This window comes from Saccopteryx leptura, chromosome 10 (assembly GCF_036850995.1).
Source record: "Saccopteryx leptura isolate mSacLep1 chromosome 10, mSacLep1_pri_phased_curated, whole genome shotgun sequence".
NCBI lineage: Eukaryota > Metazoa > Chordata > Mammalia > Chiroptera > Emballonuridae > Saccopteryx > Saccopteryx leptura.
In genome coordinates this window covers 9,529,210-9,542,170 of record NC_089512.1, presented here as the reverse complement: position 1 = coordinate 9,542,170, position 12,961 = coordinate 9,529,210, and the positions used below count along the sequence as shown (strand labels likewise).

Below are 12,961 nucleotides of genomic sequence, written 5' to 3'. Positions count from 1 at the left end.
GGACAGAGGGTGAAAGTCAGGGTCAAGGCTGCAGGAGACAGTGTCTCCCAAGTGTGGGCACAGTACCCTGGCTGCCCGTGAGCTAACAGGGACACAGAGCTCATGTTTACAACACTGAATCATATCAGGAGAGAGTTATTCCCTTTTCAATTCCTGTTCGATCCTAAAAACATCAAAATGAAAGTCTCAAATTTGTGGCACTACATTTTTATCACCTCGGTTTGGAAAACACGGAATCGAGCTTGTGACAGCTAACTGGCCGGGACGGCAGTGGTAGGCGTGGGGGGCGCCCCGGGGAACGCGGAGGGCCACAGCGGGAGCCTGACCTTGGCCTCCGGGGGCCTGGAGCCCAGCCGCGGCCGGCGACAGGGTGGGGCTGGGCCACCCCAGGCTGGTGCTGGTGCTGGTGCTGGTGCTGTCCGGGGAGCCGGTGCCCTCGCTGAGCTTCTGGAAGCAGGCGCGGCAGCAGCGCTCTTTCTTGGCCCCGTGCTTTGTCACCACGTAGTTGTTGCAGCAGTAGTAGCAGAAGATGCGGCCACATACCCTGGGGACCAAATGAGCACGGGCGGTGAGGACGGCGGCGGTGGGCCCGAGATCCGCTCAGCACCGGAACGGGACTGTCGGGTTCTGGATGCTGTTCGGCTCTCGTCAGACCTGGCACCGTCCCACTTTGCAGTGTGGCCTTCAGGCCCATGTGACAGGATTCCAATAAGGCCATCCTGGTGAGCTAAGTGGGAGGATGCTTCACTTCCTAAGGTCATGGGAAGCGGGGGTAAAGCGTGTGGCCAACACCACCCGCACTGACACGAGGATTAGCGTGTGGCCGAGGCCCTGAGAGACGGCAGCCGCTCCTCGGCCTGGGCTGATGCCACCTCTGTGCTCTGCTCACAAACCAAGGTTCACTTCTGCCTACCCTCCTTTGGGCCGGAGGGGGTCTCTGCTCTGATTCCTCCAGGGAAGCCTGGCCCCCACTCCCCTTGGGCTGCAGTAATACCATTCCCCTCTGGTCCCTGCAGGCCGAGGGCGGCCCGGGCTGCTGGTCTCCGTGTGCTCCACACCCCTGTGGCTCCCCCTGACGCCACCCACACATCTGTATGACACTCTTCCTCTCCAGGGGTCCCCGAGTGTCCTGCTCGGACCCTGCCCAGTACTGCCCCTCGCCTACTGCGGTCCTCGCAGGCTGCCAGCCCCAGCGCCGAGGCCCGCCCGGGCTGTGCCTCCGGTTCCGGGCCGCCGACCTGCAGTGGTGCCGCCGCACCATCCAGCTGAACTCGCGCTTGCAGTCGAGGCAGTGGCTCGCCTCCGCGTCCCCGAGCCACCGCTCCTCCGCGCTGAGCTTCTGCTGGAACTCCAGGGCGTCGGACTTCTGCCAGAGCGCATCCTTGTCCCTGGGACAAAGCCACGTTAGAAAAAAGAAAGGTCTGTGGAAACGAATTATCCCAGATTCATTGTAAGAGACTGACTCCAATGTCCCAAGACTCAGAGGAAAACTCACTTCCACCTTGAAGCACACCCCACTCGTGTCCCCTCGGTCCCAAGGGCAGGCCCCTCCCTGGCACTACACACGAGAGGGTCCACAAGTGGCCCAGGATGTACTCAGAGGGCTCTGGCAACCGCAAAGAACGCCAGCATGAACACGGTGACATGTTGCTCAGGTGTCTAAATGACAGTGCACAAGGCCGCTGGGAATTTAAGCTACCTTGGGCTGTCACAACGACACGACAGCTTGAGCCCAAGAGCCACAAACGCACTGCCCACTCAAATTTTACGTGTGCTCAGGGCCTCCATGTTTTTACGGTTTATGGTTCAAGCAACGACTGATCATTGCAACACAACAAAGACTCCCCAGCCTGCAATCTGAGGGGACGCTCGTCGGCCCTGCTCCTCCGAGACGGTGGTCACCCCAGGAAACAAGTCTGAAGGACACCTCGGGAGGTCTCTGAGCTCAGAGGTCACAAAGGCCTCGAGTTCCAAGTCTGCAAATCGACACGGGGGCAAAGTTTTGAAACTTCCACTTTAGTTCTAATTTGATATCACCATTTTGCAACCCCAGATGAATGATTTGATCTAGCAATGCTTATCTACGGCTGCTAACATGTGAAGCAAAGGCTAATCGGATCGATGTGGCTCCCACAGGACAGACCCAGAACTAGAAGCAGATTCTGTGAAGTGTTCTGGCCCAAAGACTGAACGTGAATCTGAGCAAGCCTGTACTTGGGCAGTGATTTCAGCTCTGGCCTCTCCCGCCTGGAGCCTGCTCCCAGAACTTCTCATTTTGTTGGTCTGGGTGGGGGGTGCTGAACATAAGTGTTGTGTTTTTTATAAACAGCTCCCCTAGTGATTCTAATGTGCAGTCAGGGTTGAGAAGCACTGGTCTATCATTCACAGGAAATACAAAGGTTGGAGGAACACGTTAGATGACACCATGGGGATGCAATCAGCAAAGCCTAGGCTACGGAAACTCTACCAGACAAACGACCTGGCTTTTTCCAAAGTAAATTGCGGGTGGAAAAAAAAGTTAAGAGATGGTGGGGAAACCCGCAGAGTAAAGAGATCCGAGAAAAATATCAGCATGCACTGTGTGGCTCTCATTTAGATCCTGCTGAGAAAAAGTTGTAAGGCAGCTGAAAAAGTTTTAGAACTGACTAGAACCTTATACGAGGATTATATAAATAGTTAATCTGTAAGTGTGGTGATGATATTGCAATTGATTAAAGTGTCGTGATAGGTTCTAAAACACTGGAGGGTGAAATGTCGTCTGGAATATGCTTCAGGATAATCTGGGGAGGCAAGGAAATGGGTGGGACTCCGAAGACACCAGGCGGGCCCCGAGTTGAATAATGTTATGCCACTCTATTTTTGTTTATTTGAAATTTGCTGTAAGTATTAAAAAATTTTAATGACTCGTTAGTGTTTAAAAGTTAGGACAATTTCACATAAAAATCAAGACTTCCACCTTCTAAGCGTTAAGGCGGCTACTCCGGGCTCGATGCCTGTGTGGCAGCAATTGGCAGAGGGGGCAGGCTGTGCCCCCGCTCTCCTCCCACCGGACACACAGGCACATCAGCAGTCTGCTCCGTGCGGGGTCTGGGCACCCTGGCACCGGGGGGTGGGGGAGGGTGATGGAGATGGAAGGGGGCTCAAGAGAGAGGGAAAGGGAAGGGGAAAGTCTATAAAACGTTGAACATCACTTATTGTCATTCTTGTGGCTAAGCACGGAGATTCTGAGAATAATTACATAGTACTATAAAACACACACCCTGTGAGCACTAGTGGGGACACAGATCCACTCAAGGCTGCCAAGGGCCTGGGCAGAGCCTGTACGTGAGTGTGTGTGGGGGGCGCTCCCCTGAAGAGTCTCTTAAGAACCCTTGCATTTCTTTAAGGAAACCAAGCCTGGGCGGAAGGCGCAGCCGCCTGTCCGTCCCTGCGCTCACCTGAGCAGCTCTATCAGCCGTTCCTCCAGGTACTTCTTGGTTCTATTCAGGTCATCCAAGTCCGCGAGCATCTTCCGGTCACTCTTCTCCCGCTCGGTCACCTCCTGGCACAGTTTGCTGCTATACTCTTGCATTTTTGTCATGTTTTCTTCAAGTTCCTTCTGGGTCCTGGTGGAGGAGTGGCACGTTTTCCTGATGACCTGTCCCTCCATCTGTGATGGGCCACGCTCTCTTCCCAGGGAGAGCCTCTTGGCCCCACCTGCTCACAGGTGCTGCGCCCCCCGGCTGTAAAGACTCCCCTCGCACACCACACACACACCCAATTCTGGGCATTCTGGGAACACAGGTCATGTTGGGTCACTAGGGGCAGCCAGGTTGAGCTGAACTCTGGGCAGGGCCTCAGGATATGAGAGGAGCCCGTAGGGCAAGGCTCAGCAGCTAGTGCAGGGGGTTAGCTGCGAGATGGAGAAGGAGTCAGGACAGAGGGGGTTAGCTGCGAGATGGAGAAGGAGTCGGGACAGAGGGGGTTAGCTGCGAGATGGAGAAGGAGTCGGGACAGAGGGGGTTAGCTGCGAGATGGAGAAGGAGTTAGGGCAGAGGGGGTTAGCTGCGAGATGGAGAAGGAGTCGGGACAGAGGGGGTTAGCTGCGAGATGGAGAAGGAGTCGGGACAGAGGGGGTTAGCTGCGAGATGGAGAAGGAGTCGGGACAGAGGGGTTAGCTGCGAGATGGAGAAGGAGTCGGGACAGAGGGGGTTAGCTGCGAGATGGAGAAGGAGTCAGGACAGAGGGGGTTAGCTGCGAGATGGAGAAGGAGTCGGGACAGAGGGGGTTAGCTGCGAGATGGAGAAGGAGTCGGGACAGAGGGGTTAGCTGTGAGATGGAGAAGGAGTCGGGACAGAGGGGGTTAGCTGCGAGATGGAGAAGGAGTCGGGACAGAGGGGGTTAGCTGCGAGACGGAGAAGGAGTCGGGACAGAGGGGGTTAGCTGCGAGACGGAGAAGGAGTCGGGACAGAGGGGGTTAGCTGTGAGATGGAGGAGTCGGGACAGAGGGTCACCCGGAGGTGACCACGTGGAGGACTCAGGGCACAGTGCTGGGCACACAGCAGGCACGCTATCTGCATGGCCAGGCGTGCCACCTGCCCACCCCACTCTTAGCCAGCTACGCCCAAGGTAGTGGTCTTCCGAGACTCCAGGCCCCACAACATGTTTGTAAAGGCTCCAGTAAACAGAGGCCTCCACAGTGACCAATCCATGTGCGTCTCCTCCAGCCTTTTCATGTCCAGTATGATGTCGTCAGGAGGCTGTTTACTAGATACTGTCCACCAGAATGATTTCATGGGTCTACACACCGCCATGGTTTATCCACACAATGAATAACAACAAAGTCCACTCTTAGGCAGATGGATTATGTAACTTTCAGCAGCTAAAATAATGGCTGAGATTTCACAACCACATTATAGCATTAAAAAATATATATGTCACCAACTTAGAAAGTTCTATTTAAGTTGTCATGTGATCGTGACCTGGCTAACGGCAGCCAGCTAGGATTTGAACTCTGAAAGTCAGATGAGAAGAAAGGCACATGGTCACTGAACCTGCTCTGACCTCCTGCTGGGCCGGGCCGGGCCCTGAAGGAGGGTGGGGGGAGGGGAGGGGCGGTAGGGGAAAAGTGAAACCACTGGCACAACTTGGGGTGCCTGCCCCTGCAAGGGGCACACAGGCAGTTTGGTCCCAGCATCTCCGGCTACACCTGTCCTAATCAGGCTGCGGCAGGCCTAGCGTGGCCCATCACAGACGGGGGGCTCACGCTCACCACTCCAGGCGGCCCCCACGCCCGAAGGCTTGGAGGCTCGGGAAGCCTGGGTGCTGGCCACACGGGGCCCACACTGTAAAGTGACAGGGTGACAGTACGGCGTGCTCTCCACAGACACAGCACCAGAGAGGCTGCAGGAGCCCGAGCTGCTCCCGGCCCCGGACACTCACTCCTCAGGACGAGCCTGGGAGGACCCCACACCTACCACAGTGGAAATGAGGAAGACTCATGTCCAGAGGGGGAAAGGCACGCACACACGCGCACATGTGCACACGCACACACACCAGTACCCTAGAGTAAAACACCACAAAACTATCTGCCTATGTATATTTAGGGTAGTTACTGAGAAAACAGTCTCTGCAGCCAGTGGTCTGGGCCCCAATCCTACCACCACTGCTCACACGCTGTCTGTCTCTAGGGGGGCAGCTTAATTCTCAAGCCCCATTTCCCTCACCTATAAAATGAGCATAAACAACGCCCTCCTCATCGGACCATTGGGAGGATTAAATGGGCAATTAGAGGCGAAGTATTTAAAAATGGTGCCTGCTCCATTTCAGGTATTATTTAAGTGTTTGCTGTGATTACTACCATTATTACATCTCAACTTTACTTCCTGTTCATCTTTGCAAAACAGGACGTTACTGAACTGAAATACGCCACGCCAGACACCACAGTGGAGTCAGGAGAAGGCGCTGCGGTCTGCAGGGCTGCGAGAGGCGGGTGGCCGGCTTCTCGGTGGCATGCTTTGGGCACAAGCACTTCCCGAGTCTGTGGCTTCTCTCAAAAAAAAAAAAAAAAAAAAGAAGACGACTTCTTTCATTTCATATGAGTGGCTGACTTTCTAAAGGACTGAGCCCCACACCCGCCTCCCTGAAGACACCCACGGCCGCGGGGAGGGCCGGGGAACTGACCTGTCCAGGTCTCCGCGCAGGGCGGCCCCCTCCTCGTCCTTCTTCAGCAGGGCGACCTGGCACTCCGAGAGCTGGGTGCTGGCACGGCTCAGCTGCTCGCCCACGTCCGCCCGGGCAGCCTGGCACAGGACAGCAGGGAGCAGACACTCAGCTCGCAGAAGCACGTGCCAGACGACGCCACAGGGACTGCTGTGCTCGCCACCCCATCTGGCTGGGCCACTTCTAACTGGAGGGGCTTTTGCTTGTTTGTTTGTTTTTAAGGTCAAGAGGCAAGAAGCTTTGTTCTGGGTTTGTGGAGTGTGACACACTCCCGTGATCTGTAACTATGTCCCTGAAGCATCAATTGCAACTGGTTGTGGTGGTTGGAGGGGTGGCAGGTATCAGAATCTCCAGGGTGGGGGTGAGGTGGCAAGGGAGGAGGGTTCGCTTAAAATAAGTCACTGCCCTGAACACCAGTGTTGGTGCCACCCCGTGCCTGCTCGGCTCAGTCCCTGACTTAGAGAATGCGTGCAGAGCCGACGAAGAAGGACACTTATTTCTTGCCCGTAAGGTGGGGTGAAAAACACACCTGGAAGCTCCAGTCAGCTGTCCAGGGAGCAGAAAAGGACCATGACACAAACTGAGGGTGTCTGCAAATGAACTGATGACAGGTTCAGCTTGGGAACTGGACGTCTGTGGGGAGCCCTTCAATGGTCCAGTGAAAACCAAACCAGATCCCGTCTCCCTGACAGGTCCACACACGGGAGTGGAGATGGCCAGGCAGAGGCCCCCGCCCCCGCCTCCCCCCTGGGTGGCCAGCCGCTGACCAGGGCTTCCGGAGCACACGCCCCGGGCCAGGCCTACCTCCAGCTTCTCCACCGCCGCCTGGGCGGCCTGCAGCTGCCAGCCCCGTTCCTCGAGCTGGTCCCGGAGGTTCCTGCTCTCCTCACTGGCCGTCTGGAGAGGACGAGAGAGGGACCGCAGAGGTGGGGCCTTGTTCTGAAATGCCCTCAGCTACATCATCCAAATGGGTAAAAACAAGCTACCTCTCATTTCTCCCCCAAACTCAGTATGTTCCAGCCTCCATTGGTAACAAAATCCTTTCGAGCTTACTAACAGACTTAGCTTGGTCTCCAGACTTAGAATTTCATTTCTGCAAGGGAAAGTGGGATGGAGCGATAGGGTCAGCGGTTCATCTGGGAACACACGCACCAGCTGCCCACGGGCACAGACCTGGACACCCGGCCGGTGAGAGCACTGGAAGCCAAGCTGTCCTCGCTCTCCACTCCCTCCTTGTGCAGCAGCAAAGGCACACGGCCCCCTCACATGCTCTCATCTACTCCAAGGGCCCTGTGGTAACTGAGTCAGTTCCCTCCAACTGCACCTGCTATCAGAATGGCACCTGAGGAGACAAAGGAGCCAGAAGCAGGACTCAAGGCTGCCAGGAATCGCTGGCATTCTGCAGCAGGTTCTTGAGGCTACAGCAGGGGTCTCAAAGCCACATGCCCAAAAGGGCTGGGTAACTACATCAAGGACTGCAAGGAAAATACCAAAGGATGCATGTCCCTGACTGTGGGCAGCCCCCACTGCCACCTGGGGATGAAGGCATAGGGTTTGAGATCTCTCAAGATTGCAAAAGAAGCACCCAACTCGAATTTGTAAACATCTGCTCTTTAAATGCTGACCACTACTTAAAAAAATTTCTGTGTGGGCAAACTCGTCTGCAATGGCCTTGAGTTTAGACTTCTGGGCTGAGGCATTACTCCCCAGCGCTGTGCCCCTAGCAGGTTCCTGCAGAGAGGATGCTGTGCGCTGCAGCCGTGGGATGGGACCGTGTCTGCCTGAGCCCTTGGGACATGCCTGCACCCTCCCGTACCACATGCATCCCACCCCCTCAGGAGCCCATCACGTCCTGCCGCAGGGGACAGGTGCAGCCCGATGGGCAAGGCCAGCATTACCTTAAGCCGACTCTGGTAGTCCATGATCTCGGTGCTCAGCTGGAACTTGAGGGTGTCGAGCTCCTGGTGTGCCATCTCCCGGAGGCCCTGGGCCTGCCGCTCGGCCTGGGCCAGCTGGGCCTGCAGGCCAGGCAGCGAGCTAGCTGCCTCCTCGGCCACCTTCAGCTTCTCCTGCAAGCTCTCCTTCTCTCGCTGCAGCCCCGCCACCTGGCGCTCCAGGCCCTCTCGCTCCCGTGAGGCCGCCTCTTTGGCATCCTGCAGCTCCTGGATAGTGCATGCTAAGGTCCCCTCCATCCGCTCCTTCTCCGCGCTCAGCACGCAGACCCGGATGCCGAGCTCGGCGGTGTCCGTGTTGGCCTGGTGCAGCTGCTCCTGCAGCTCGGCATGCTCCAGCTGGGCTTCCTCGGAGCTGCACCTGACGTGGGACAGCTCCGCCCGTAGCGCCTGCACCTCCTCCATCCGCAGATGGGCCTCCTCGGCCCTCTCCTCCTGCAGCGCCCCCTCCTGCTCCGAGTGCTGCAGCAGCTCCTGCACGTGTGCCATGTTGAGGGCTGCGTTCTGCTCCTTCAGGTGCTGCACGAGGGCCTTGTGCTCCTGCAGAGCCGCCTCGGCCACACTCAACTGGCTCTGCACCTTCTCCTGGTCACCCAGGGCTGCCTGGAGCTTGGCCCGGAGGTCCACCGCCTCAGCCTGCACTCGCCGGGCCTCCCCCTGGTGGACTTCCAGCTGCGCCTGAGACAGGGCCAGCTGGGCGGCGAGCTCCTGGGATGTGCTTCCCGGTGGTGGGCCAAGCCCCTGTGGGCCCTGCTCTGCTGTCAGGTTCTTGATCAGCTGGGCCTGCTGCTGGCACTGGCTCTCCAAAGCCCTACGCTCCCCTTCCCGGGCCTCTGCCAGCTGCCGGCTCTGCTCCACCTGCTCCCGCAGCTGCTGGCACTCGGCCTCCTTCTCCGCCATGCGGGCCCTCATGGTCTCCTTGGCTTTCTTCACAGCCAGGAGGCTGGCCTCCATCTGGTCCCCCATGTGCCGGATGCTGGCTTGCTTGGACTCCAGGGAGGCCAGGGAGCCCTGGATGGCCGCCTCGCGCTGCTGCAGCGCCTGGTAGTCCGCCTGCAGGGCCTGCAGCTTGTCCTCTAGGAGCTGGTTGCGCGCGGCCACAGCCTGCAGCTTCTCCTCCAGCTCCCTGTTGGCCTGCTGCAGCTCCTCCTCCCGGTCGCTCGCTGGCATCGTGCTGTCGTCCAGCGGTCCCTCCTGCAGCCCCCCCTGCTCCTTGGCCCGTTGCGGGGTGGCGTCTTGGGGGGCCTGGGCCTCACTCTCCTCGCCCGCCACCTGCGCAGCAAGCCACTCCAGGGTCACCACCTTCTCACTGAGGTGGTCCTTGTCCCGGCTGAGCTGCCTGTTCTGCTCCTCCAGGTCACTCACGTGCTGGCTCACCTGTGCCAGCTGCGTCTCCAGCAGGTGCAGCTGCCGCATCAGGGACCTGGCCTCCTGCTGCAGCAGCTCCTTCTCGTCCCGCTGCCGCTGCTCCACCTGCCTCGTCTTGATCAGCTCTTCCTCTATGGAGCTTAGGTGGGCCAGCGCCTCCTGCAGCCGCCGCCGGAGCTGGGTCGCCTCCTTCCTCTTCCCGGACAGCTCCTCCTGGAGCGAGGCCATCTCCCGGACGACGCGCTCCAGGCCGGCGCGGGCCTCCTCCTTCAGCTGCAGCTCGCCGGCCAGCCGCTCCAGCTGGGCGCTCTGCTGCCTGTTGAGCTCCTGGACCTCGGCGCTCTCCTGCTCGAGGGCTCGGAGCTGCTCGCCCAGCTCCCCGAGCCCCGGGGTGGAGGCACCGGGGACGAGCTGCTGCTGTCCCTTTGTGTCCAGCGCCACGTCTGCCTTCTGTTCAGCCGGGCCCGACGGGTCCGGAACGTGAGCTAAAAGCTGGTTCTCCCTGCCCAGCAAGTCCTGCGTGGCCTCGAGCCCCTGGGCTAGGAGCTGCACCATGGACTCCAGCCGCTGCAGAGCCGAGTGGTAGCCCTCCCCCTTCCCCGCGGTCCCCAGCTCCAGGGCCTGCAGGCACCCCTGCAGTTCCTTCACACTGGTCTGCGTGGCCTGGGTGACCTCCCACTGCTTCTGGAGCTGGACCATCACGCAAGTGAGGCGACCGTGGTCCTCGGCCGCGGCCGCAGAGCGATCCCTCTCCCTCTTCCCCTGCAGCGGCTCCCCCTGCGAGTAGACAGCTGCCCTCAGCTCCTGGTTCTCTCTGTCCAGCTGCTGCACGCGCTCCTGCAGCTGCCTCTCCCGCACCTCCAGCTGGTCCAGCTCCACCCGCATCTCGTCAAAGCCTTCCAGTGCCTCGTTGTTCAAGGGGCTGCTCAGGTCATAGCTGGAGGCCATTTCCTGAGTCTGGGGAGGAGAAACAAAACACAAGTGGCTTTGAGATGAAGCTACATGGCAACTATGAAAAGCTTTAGAGTTTGAGAACAGAAGTAAAAATACGGCAGTTCTATGACCTAAAGGTAGAGCATCGAGCGATTCGGAGGAAGAGCACCCCCTGCTCACAGTCTCTGCCGACAGTACACCCTGAAGGCCCCACGCCACCCCGGGCTCCCGAGACTCAGACCCGTGTTTCCCACTCAGCCTCCTGTAGCTTTGGTAACATAATGAATGGCGACCCTTAAATAAGTTAAACTACTGTTCACTGCACTACACCCACAATTCCTGCGGTGATTAAACCACAAAACAGGGTAAAAAGTCAATTTTCTACTCTTAATGCTGATTATTTTTATTTTGTTGGGATTAATTTCAGTGTTCTTTCCCACAAAACTACACACAGCTGTGACATAGTCACATTTCTAACAAGTCAACAAAACTAACCTACCCACTAATGTTTACTGAGCACCTGCTGGGTCACGCCCTCCCTCATTCAGCCCCCACAACCACTCATCCGCCACAGTGATGGTCGCGATCCCCAGTGTACGAGTGACGGAGCTGAGATTCGAGAGGGTTGGTCATCTGCCCGGGGACACACAGTTTATAGGCGACACAGTTTATTGACTCTGTTGCTTTTAACCCCAGTGTTAAACCGCTTCTTTTCAAATACTTCTAAAGCTTTTCAAAGAATTTACTTTTTAAGAGGCCTAAGTTGCCCTGGCCGGTTGGCTCAGCAGTAGAGCGTTGGCCTGGCGTGCGGGGGACCCGGGTTCGATTCCCGGCCAGGGCACATAGGAGAAGCGCCCATTTGCTTCTCCACCCCCCACCCCCTCCTTCCTCTCTGTCTCTCTCTTCCCCTCCCGCAGCCAAGGCTCCATTGGAGCAAAGATGGCCCGGGCGCTGGGGATGGCTCCTTGGCCTCTGCCTCAGGCGCTAGAGTGGCTCTGGTCGGGGCAAAGCGACACCCCGGAGGGGCAGAGCATCGCCCCCTGGTGGGCAGAGCGTCGCCCCTGGTGGGCGTGCCGGGTGGATCCCGGTCGGGTGCATGCGGGAGTCTGTCTGACTGTCTCTCCCCATTTCCAGCTTCAGAAAAGAAAAAAAAAAAAAAAAAGAGGCCTAAGTTCTCTGTGGTTATAGAAGCCTGGATTCTAGCAAACAGTGGGTATAACAGACGGTTTGCGTTGCTCCGGTTGGAACAAGCGGTGTCTGAGAACATCACCCTGAGCCGTGAGGGGCAAGGACCCGTCCCGGGTGACACCACAGCGAGGGAAGCTCCAGCCTCTCTGTCATTACCTGCAGGTAGCTGCTCACCAAACTGCTCATGCTGGAGCTTCGGCTGGGCGGCTTCCACAGGTAGGCCGAGGAGCCGGGGGCCAGGGTCCTCCTGTGGGGCCGCAGAACACACACGCCTGTGTCAGAGCAGGAAACGCGACCGCACACACACGGAAACCGATGCAGGAGGGGACAGTGCTCTCCCAGACAGTGCCAGAAGGCAGAACCCAACGGTTTCCACCAAAGGGCACGATTACATTGGTCTGCAGCAAAGGCATTCCATCGCTAGCGTTCAAACATGGCGGCTTTCCTCCCAGTGCCAAACAGAGCTAAGTGAACACAGGTCCCAATTTCTGGCTTAAGTATTCCTTCACTTTTGGTGCCTGCCACAGTCTGGTCTGCTAGTGAGGAACAAGGAGCGGTCAACCTGTGAACAAAGGTCACATCGTGCTTAGGTGTGCACGGTCACTGGAGACCTGCTTCCAGTTCAGTAACTGGTGTGGACAGCGCACACAGCATTTCCATCACTGCAGGAAGTTCTATTTGACAGCCCGGAAACACAAGGACGGCACGGTAATGCCCGTTTAGTCTGCAACAGTGCAGACCAAACACATTTTCATTTAAGAAGAATCTTCTCCTTAACGTACAACTATTGCATTTTAAAACTGGCCAGTCTCCACAACCCAGCAATTCCACTTCTCAGCACCTGCCCTAGCAGGAGTCACACACTGTGTGTGCAGAGGACACACGGGGGTGTTCCTGGCAGCACGCTGTAACAGTGGAGAAAGTGGACGCAGCCTTATTCTATCACTAGGGCAACAGACAAACCGGTTTATTCACACAACAGAAGACTCCACACCATGGGTCAGCAATCTTTTGCTGGAAAGGGCCAGATGTAAATATTTGGGGCTTGCAAGCCTATGGTCTCGTCACAACCCCACTGTGCCACTGTAGCATGAAAGCAGCCATAGACAACAGGCAGAGGACGGACGAAGCCATGTTACATACCGCCCTGGGGGGCCCCGGCTGCTGGCTCGACCCCCCATCTGGACAACTCCATGGGCCAATACGGGCAAAAACCTCAAAAGCAATGTGGAGTGGAAAAGGCAAGTTGCAAAAGGAGAGCTATCTCATGATTCGGTGTATATAAGGTAGAACTATATATGAAGTATTTATGGATACAT

General features: G+C 57.4%; 1 protein-coding gene across 6 annotated transcripts in view; it reads right to left on the bottom strand.

Annotated features, from left to right (window-relative positions):
- Positions 1–12,961, bottom strand: part of FYCO1 (FYVE and coiled-coil domain autophagy adaptor 1) — an 81,355-nt gene that overhangs the window by 42,528 nt on the left and 25,866 nt on the right. For all 6 annotated transcript variants that reach the window (XM_066351775.1, XM_066351773.1, XM_066351771.1 and 3 more), the window contains 7 exons: positions 11,799–11,889; positions 8,100–10,478; positions 7,006–7,098; positions 6,163–6,281; positions 3,438–3,605; positions 1,239–1,388; positions 327–544 (listed from right to left, as the gene is read on the bottom strand). In XM_066351775.1, the coding sequence (XP_066207872.1) occupies positions 327–544; positions 1,239–1,388; positions 3,438–3,605; positions 6,163–6,281; positions 7,006–7,098; positions 8,100–10,478; positions 11,799–11,889 (3,218 nt within the window). The remainder of the gene's footprint in view (positions 1–326; positions 545–1,238; positions 1,389–3,437; positions 3,606–6,162; positions 6,282–7,005; positions 7,099–8,099; positions 10,479–11,798; positions 11,890–12,961) is intronic.